Genomic DNA, 8,857 nt, shown 5'->3' with positions numbered 1-8,857 from the left:
CAAACTACTAAAAACTGCCCTTGCTGAGCTGTGATTGGTTAATCAATACATTTCCCTCGAAGAACAAAGGTGACAGCCTGGGCGAATGATTACGTGCCCCGGGCATTGCACGTGAACTAGGCGAATAAGTGAGTGTCACAAAAAGTTACAAGGTTAACTCTCCTAAGCAAAGCACTTTCGCGAGTAAGCTTTGGGTGCCAAATAGACAGTTATAGCTGATCAAAGAGCTTGAAAAGTTATACAAACGTGATTCTAAAACCCTCAGCATCACAGGTGGAAAAAGCTTGTGGTAAATAGTTTTACTAGACACTTCAATCTTCAATCGGTACTTTACACCAACCCGTACCGGCTAACCGCCGGAAAGCTAACGCTACAGATAACTACGCTGAGATAACCAACATGATCGGTCTTACAAACTTATCAGAAATAACCGCTAAAACGGTGCTCGTGTTTCCAAACAACATCAGCGGAAATGTGGCTTTTTCTAATGCATTCACTTAAATTAATTGCGAGGGACGAGGTTGTTTGCGACAATTAACTTGGTTTGCACGTTTCAATTTCCTATGTTCGTTCTTAGCATCATGCATTTAGAACTCTGCATACAATAACGCGATCTTGAAAAGATTGATTCAAATATTATAAAATATGCTTCAACATATGCCCTAAATAAAGTTACTTCCACGTGCTAATGCACACTGAGTACAAATTACATTCCTTTTAACTGTGTTTTGGAAGGTTTTTTAATTTAGAAAATAAATAAAGTCAAACACTAAGAAACGGCAGCAACGTTCACCCTTGAAATTCGGCGAATTGAACCTAAGACCTGTGTATCACTGGTATTTCTTACAAACTAGACGATCCGTGAGCGTAAACTGCCACAAGCTTGTTCTGATATCTTGCAATTTACAGGGATTGCTGCTCTTAGCATGGGACCCGTACACCGACCGACCTATATTTGCTATTCATAAGGGAGTCTTCTTGGAATGATCACAGGTTCAATAACACTCGGGAAATCTTACTTCGACTTGAATTCCTTTATATACAGTTCAGCTATCAAACAACGGCTTTGATGCATGTTTAATTTCAAGAAATACCTTCTTCGTTCGATGTCACCGGCCATCTCACCAGACTTGTGCTTCTCGAATTTAGGTGTAAGCACCCATTAATTTCAAATAGCGTTGATAAACAGTATCTAATGCTGCGTTTACATGAGACCCTGGGTGAGTTTCATCCCGGGATGAAATTTGATTTCGTTTACATGGTTGATTTCACCCCGGGATGAAAGGAAAACAGTCTCATCCCGGGATGAAATCAATGTCGAAAGCTACGTCGGTGTGCTAAACAAAAATGTGGTTAAGAACAATTAAAGTTCTCAACTTATCTTCCACTACAACTCGCAGCACTCATGGCGGTAAATCTGTTCAGTACAAAATGGCCGTCCTTGCCGTAAACTGATATGCACAGTATGAACATTCACCGCTGGTCATACGTAGGGAAGCACAGAAAAATGTCATTTCGGCCCGGGACAGAAAAGAATCAAGTGTATACATGAATTTTTTATCCCGGGATGAAATTTTGTCCCGGTGCTGAAGACCGGGATGAAATCGTCCCGGGATGAAGAAATTTCACCCCGGGATCATGTAAACACCAAAAGCCAAATGACCAGACACCGAGGTGAAACTCATCCCGGGATGAAACTCGTCCCGCCCGGGATGAGTTCTCTCATGTAAACAGCGCCAAAGTCTAAGCACCACTTTAAAGAGTTAGCTTTCAATAAATGCGTGGCTACGTTGTTCAAGGTTAGGATTAGAACCTTTAATAACAATTCTGAGAAGACCCCCGTATGAATATCAAATATAGGTCGGTGTACGGGCCCGTACGAAAGGCCAATGCTTTTAAAATCGCCTCTTGTTTGTGAATAATTGTTGCATAAATTAAGTTTGGTAAAGGACGTAAAAAAAATCACCTAAATGCGCAGTACATAAGCTTAAAGAAATACTGTTGGCTTCCCAAGTTAACTTCACTTTACACCGGAATGACTAAACAGCAAGAAACTGCTCTCGTGATATTAAATTTCAACCCACCGATGCAAAATAGTTAAAATTTGCACAACACAATAATTCCACAAAGGCAGAAAAATCTCACAAAAACCATTTCCAGTACATAAATTTATTGAAACAAGCAAAATATATGCTATTAGAGGCCCTCTAATTTCATTCTGTGCGTACAAACAAGTAACACATTTCGTGTCAAAAACCATACGAAACTAAATACATTTCTCAGAGGACTCTGTTCTAAAGAACCTTTCCCTTGAATAATGAAGTACAAAATGGACAACAAGCTTTCTTTCAAAGAATTCCTCACTAACGAGAATTACTAGTTCCATCGCAAAGGCAAATTCGAACTCTCAATTTCGGTGATTGTGTCAAACAGTTCCCATCTCTTTGCAACCAATACCCTTTCATGATTCTTTTCTAGAACGAGACGACATAACCTCCAATAAACGGAGCCATTGCGCAGACTGAATATACTGGTGGTTCAGTCTGTCTGTGACACAGGCTACTAGCGCAGGACCCGTACACCAACCGACCTATATTTGCTACTCATACGGAAGTCTTTTTGCAATTATTATTATGGGTTCAATAGAGTGTTTTCACGCGGCGTCACGGAGGCCATGTTGGTGTTCCTAAACAAAAGAACGGCGGCGATGTTGGTCTCCCCAAGTGATGTTCTGGGAATTACGCTCTGTTTCGGTGGAAAAGGAAGGTTACTGATCACGTGAGTGAAAACATTCTATAGCATTTGGTTTAAATCTTTCATGTACAGTTCAGCTATCAAACAACGGCATTGATGCATGTTTAATTTCACGAAATACCATCTTCGTTCGATGTCACCGGCCATCTCATCAGACTTGTGTTTCTCGAATTTAAGTCCAAGCACCCATTTCAAATAGCGCTGATAAACAGTATTTAAGTGTAAGCACCCATTTTAAACAGTTAGCTTGAAATAGTTGCGTGGGTATGTCTTTCAAGGTTAGGATAAGAACTTGTAATAACCATTCTGAGACGACCCCCGTATGAATATCAAATATAGGTCGGTGTACTGGTCCCGTACAAATGGTCACTGCTTTTATAAAAATCTTCTTGCTTGTAAAAAATGGTTACATAAATTAAATTTGGTCAAGAACGTAAAAATAAAAGTACATGAGCTTAAAGAAATATTGTTGGCTTCCCAAATTAACTTTTTCAGCCAAAAATCTTATTGAAACAAACAACATATTTGTTATTAGAGGCAAAAAAACCTTCCTATTTCATTCTGTGCTCATGCGTACAAACAAGCAACACACTCCATGTCAAAAACCACACACAACTAAATAAAGTTCTTGCCCGAATTTCAGGAACAAACCCTTTCCTGAAGAACCTTTCCCTTGAATAATAAAGTGTAAAATGGACAACAACCCTTCTTTCAAGCAATTCTTGACTAACGAGAATTACTCAAATATCCGTTTGTTGTTGTTGTTGTTGCTGTTTTTTTTTACCTGAAGACTGTGTAGAGTTGAGCACAGATAAATGAAATCATAAATAGCCAGACTTTTAGTAAACACGGATCTAGTTCCACTAAAGAGTTTTGATTCCTTCTCTGAGTTTGTCAAACCCATATCCAACCAGAAAGAGTTAACAGAAAATTTGCCATTTGGTTCCAGTGTCGTGCACTGCACATAACATTATAGTTAGTAAAATATTAGAAAAACAGCTCACTTTGATATCCGACGGCAAAAAATGCAATTAATGTCGAATTTTACTGCTTGTCGCATAATCCTTTTTCACCGCTTGTGTTGTTTATCCAATAGACCAATTTCGATATATTAAAGGGAAACAACGGTCTAGAAAAAGTTTACCTTAAACGAAAGCCCACCTGCTCAGCATTTCAAAAATGGTTGTCATTTGGCGTAGAACTGACTTGGATTCTAATCATATGGCTTCGAAATCGTTCAAAATCGCCGCCATCTTGGAACACTGGCCGCCATATTGGAAGTGAGGAATGATAACGAGGGTATGACGTAACAATAGTCAAGGTTTGTTTTGACCCGGATTTGACCTTTGCACACGTGCAAGAGTTAGTGTCAAGGCCGGAATTATGGTTCATTGCCTCGCTGTTGGATGTAGTAATACTTATAAAAATTCTAAAGGACGTATCACTTTTCACAAACTTCCCGAAGACAAATATCGTAGAAAACAATGGCTCGCAAAAATAAAACGAGAGGGAGAATTACCGAGACCTGAGAACTGTCGTGTGTGTTCCGATCATTTCACAACAGAAGACTACGAGCGGGATCTTCAGGTATGAAAGTTTTTAATTTTACTCCGGCTACTTCGCATTCACATGGTAAACAGTATGTGGTATTCCATCTTTTTACTTTACAATCAGATTTTAATTCAATTATTTTAAGATGATACGCTTCATTTATTTATTTTGGAAAATGGCGCGAAACAGGCCGCCAAGATCGCAGTAATGACAATGGTCTGACATTTGTATCGAATCGCGAAAAATAAAGTCCCTGCCGCCTGGCGCCGTGCATTTTCAGCCCAGTGATTCTTATATTTTGTCTCTGAAATAGCGTCTAAATTTAATTAACGTCAAGAAGAATAATTATATCGCTTTTTTGTAAATATATCGCCTGGTCTTCAGGTCACGCAAATGGTGTTTTATATATATAAATTTATAAAATACAGTGTTTTAATAATTTTTACAGGCGGAGCTTCTTGGGACTACAAGGCGCAAAAGGAAACCACCGCTTAAGGAAGACGCTGTACCTAGCATTTTTGGCCATGCTCCACCGAAAAAAGTCCGCAAAACAAGTATTGATCGAGCAAGCCGTCAAACCAAACGGGAGGTGAGTTTTTGGTACGAATGTCACGCACCGGTGTCACGCTTGATCGAGGAAACTTGATTGAGGAAACCTAAGGTAAAGCACCAGCAGTATTTAGTTCAGGACATTCGAGGTGGCTACAAATCACACAAAATAATTGAGGTTTAAGCACAATGTCTGGATTTGATTTCTAATGTCGCAGGTGCTCTAGATATTAAAATCTGTTTTTAGAATGAAAAACGTATGCCTTTTAGCATCCTGGCTATTATTCATATTAATTTTTTTCTGAGTGTACAGCGGCAAGTTTTTTTTTTTACTTGTGTATAAAGAAATTTAAAAATTAAGTTTCTGCATTATGTTTTTAATTTTTATGTAGATAGTAAAAGCCCTACTCGTAAACACAACTCCAGAAGTAGGATCAGAAGTCACTTTGGCAAGTGAAGGTGAAACGCCTGAGAACCCTTTGACCCTTGGCTGCACAACCTCGCCTACGGTTTCAGCGGAAAATATTGAAGCAGAAGAACAACCTACTGCACCTACGGTTTCAGCGGAAAATATTGAAGCAGACGAACAAATCTATGAAACCACATTGATGCCCTCTATTTCTTCAAACAGATTGGTGGAAAGCGGAGAAATAAAAGAACGAAACTGCGAGGTAAGCAACGTTATCAGCCGTGAAACTCAGTGGCTTGCAGCTGACACAGGAGACGCATTGCTTCTCAAGGACCACACTTATTCCTGTGTGCCTCCCTGGGATCCACACGCCGAGACTGCACAAGCACTCACATCCACTCCAAAGAAGTCATCGGCCAACACGGAACCTCCGCTGTTCGATCCTGACGAAGACATCATCACTAACCTCACCTTTTCTTCAGTGGAAGAGGATGAGAATGACAGCTCTTTCCAGTTGAACTTTGAAGAACTGGACGACACTATTGAAAGCAACTTGGAAATGCATGATCAAGATGGAATGGATAAGTTTGAAAAAATGTCTTCAGTCCCCAAATACATCGTATTTGAGGATGAACTCCTGAAATTATTTAATCGTTGCGTTATCTGCGGAGAAGAGGTGTTAGAAAAAGATCTGGTTAAAAAGGGCTCTATGTTGAAAATAACAACATTCTGTAAGAACTCTCATTCAAAAGAGTGGGTTTCTCAGCCGACCGTTAAAAGAGCTGCTGCAGGGAACCTGTTACTTTCTGGCGCAATTTTATTTACGGGCAATACGTTTTCTCGCGTGTCAGAAATGGCTTCTACAGTTAATCTTGCGTTTCCTGGTGAGTCTGACTACCTCAACTATCAAAACAAGCACCTGTTTCCAGTTATAAATGAATGTTGGCAGCAAGAAAAGGCTTCAGTGCTTGCAGATCTCCTAGACAGGGAATCTGTAACTCTCATTGGTGACGGGCGCTGTGATTCGCCAGGGTATAGTGCCAAATATGGCACGTATACCATGATGGACACAGAAACTAAAAATATTGTAGATTTTGATGTCGTTCATGTGAAACAAACCACAAGTTCCCAAGCAATGGAAAAACTAGGTTTTCAGCGTTGCCTCGACCGTGCCCTCGACAGCGGGATTCCCGTGGATGTCGTGGGCACTGATAGACATACAGGAATAAAGGCACTGATGAGAACTGTCTACAGAGATCGCGGAGTTGAGCATCAGGTCGACGTTTGGCACCTTTGTAAAAACATAAAGTCCAAGCTGGCGAAAAAAGCCAAGAAAAAAGGATGCGAGGAACTGGCCCCCTGGATTAAATCAGTAACTAATCATCTTTGGTGGTCGTCTATGACATGCGAAGGGAATGCTGAGCTCCTTAAAGAAAAATGGACCAGCATACTGCACCATGTTGCTGACAAGCACAGTTGGGACTCATCCACCCTCTACAACCGTTGCCCACACGATCCCATTTCTGCGACTGCGCGCCGGAAAACTAAGTGGCTAAAAGCAGGTTCACCTGCACACGAAGCTCTGAAGGAGGTTGTTATGGAAAAGAGGCTTCTCAACGACCTGGAACTTCTCTCCAAGTTCATTCATACTGGAGCCCTTGAGGTTTATCACTCGCTCTACAACAAATACATGCCTAAAAGGCAACATTTTAGTCACAAAGGAATGTCTGCACGATCGCAGTTGGCTGCTTTAGACCATAACTCGGGAACTGGGCGGGAGCAAATGGTAACATCACGTGGTGATAAGCAGTATCGTTACGTTTATCCCAAGGGCATGAAAGACTGGGTGGTTAAGCCTGTGTTCGAGAAGAAGTCTAAGCGGCACGTGAGGGACATGATGCACCGGGTTTTGGAATCGAGAGCCACAGGGGAGGACATCGAAGAGGTTGAGGTTCCTGACCTGCCAAGGAACATCGCGCCAGTACCCCGCCCACCCACGCTTCTAGATTTGGAAAGAAAATTTAGCTGTTCTTGTTCAAAGTTTCAAAACCATTGAATCTTAACATAACAGTTCACATTTCGTGCTTAAATAATCTGTTTCATTGAGGGCTTTTTTTGTTGAAGTTAATCTCAGAATAGAAAACAAGCTATTCCCCTTGACCGTTTTGCATACATTGTTATCCCGGCCATGAATAGTTCCCCTCCGCATCCTTATATCCAGTATAGATGCCACTTTCCTCCGGGTACTCTCTTCGGATGGTCCAAACAACACAAGACGGGATAACGCGTCTGTTTCCTTTTCCTAGTCTGTTGTACGTCCACCACGTAAACTGACGGTATCCAGCTAATCTCATACTCCTGTAAATAATCAAGAATATTATGATGTAATAGCGTGCATTCTTAAAATATCAAAACTAGTTTAGTTCATAAGGTTTCGGAATTATCTCCCACTGGAGTGTAAGGTAAGGGAAACACAAAAAGGTTATGGTTGTTGTGTTGATGTTGACTTCACTACCTACGAAAGCATATATTCAAACTGATACTGTTATTTGAAAAAAAATGTTTCCCCGGTGAAGGGGTATTAAAAATTTTAACACTCTTGCCACGAGTATATTGGGCGCTGCAAATTACAGCATTGTAACAAGATAAAACTCGAACAAAGAAAGAAATCCTGGAGAATGTTGACAAAAACATGGTAACAAACTTTTGTCTGTACACCTACAGATTTTTTATCAGAGAACCAAGATTTCCTTATTATTTGGCAAGGAGGACAATTATCTAAAACATACTTCACAAGCCTTACGCAAGCTTTAAGCGTGATAATTATTAATATTGCATGTCTTCATTGTTATAAATATCTGTAAACCGTTTACAAACTTACGCATTTGGCGGGGGATCTTCTAGACGATCGCTCCGAACTTGATGGAGCCCAACAAGAGCTGTTTTTAAAACATCTGGTTGCAGGCAAACCGGTCGAAATGATTCATGCTCGATTATGCACTTGTATCGCGTTCCTGCAAAACAAAAACCGCAAACAGCTCACCATTTCAGTTTTTGTAATATTTGCAAACTGTTTTTTAAAGAGGTAAATATTATAGATTCCTTATCAAAAATCTGTAATTACAACAGGTGAATTAAAACATTGTTATTAAAGAAATTTAAATTTGTACCTTCGAGGTCCAAGCGATCTCCGAGAACGTCCATCTCCTGGCAACAAAGACTTTCAGTTTCCGTTGGCATGCCCTGACAATTGGTGCAAATGCACCAGTTATGTCTGCCAAGACGCGATTGAATTGCCCCGTCGGCGGTCGACTCTACCGCTTCCGGTGGCTCTTGAGTCACGTTTGAGTCACTTTCGTCTTCTTCGGAGGAGTCGCGCTGTGGCTCAAACATAAACGGGCGTATAACCCCATCTGCCTCGATTTCTAGATCGAGCGATGAGTCGCTATCGCTTTCAACAGGTGTTTCAATGTCACTGTTTGTGTCTTGGGCGGCCATGTTTTACTGCCTTGACTATTCTGACGTCACAGCCTCGCTTACATGAAAGAGATTCAAGATGGCGGCGAGTAACAGCAAAATGACGATTTTTCCTTC

At 40.7% G+C, this 8,857-nt stretch overlaps 3 protein-coding genes across 3 annotated transcripts; 2 read left to right on the top strand and 1 right to left on the bottom strand.

Annotated features, from left to right (window-relative positions):
- The first annotated feature begins 4,137 nt into the window (after positions 1-4,137).
- LOC137989852 (THAP domain-containing protein 1 A-like) lies at positions 4,138-5,781 on the top strand. The gene is made up of 4 exons (XM_068835485.1): positions 4,138-4,341; positions 4,754-4,894; positions 5,247-5,525; positions 5,746-5,781. Exons 1-4 carry the CDS (start codon positions 4,138-4,140, stop codon positions 5,779-5,781), a joined length of 660 nt encoding a protein of 219 aa, XP_068691586.1.
- A 77-nt stretch (positions 5,782-5,858) lies between these two features.
- LOC137989851 (uncharacterized) lies at positions 5,859-7,319 on the top strand. Its single transcript, XM_068835484.1, has one exon. It carries the CDS (start codon positions 5,859-5,861, stop codon positions 7,317-7,319), a length of 1,461 nt encoding a protein of 486 aa, XP_068691585.1.
- A 121-nt stretch (positions 7,320-7,440) lies between these two features.
- On the bottom strand, positions 7,441-8,503 carry LOC137989842 (P2X purinoceptor 7-like). Its single transcript, XM_068835478.1, has 3 exons — positions 8,434-8,503; positions 8,145-8,277; positions 7,441-7,621 (listed from the first exon to the last, which is right to left on the bottom strand). The coding sequence occupies exons 1-3, from the start codon at positions 8,501-8,503 to the stop codon at positions 7,441-7,443; spliced, it is 384 nt and encodes a 127-aa protein (XP_068691579.1).
- Positions 8,504-8,857: the final 354 nt, after the last annotated feature.

This window comes from Montipora foliosa, unplaced genomic scaffold (genome assembly GCF_036669935.1).
Source record: "Montipora foliosa isolate CH-2021 unplaced genomic scaffold, ASM3666993v2 scaffold_477, whole genome shotgun sequence".
Classification (NCBI taxonomy): domain Eukaryota; kingdom Metazoa; phylum Cnidaria; class Anthozoa; order Scleractinia; family Acroporidae; genus Montipora; species Montipora foliosa.
The sequence above is the reverse complement of the archived record's forward strand: the minus strand, read 5'-3'. Positions and strand labels throughout refer to the sequence as shown.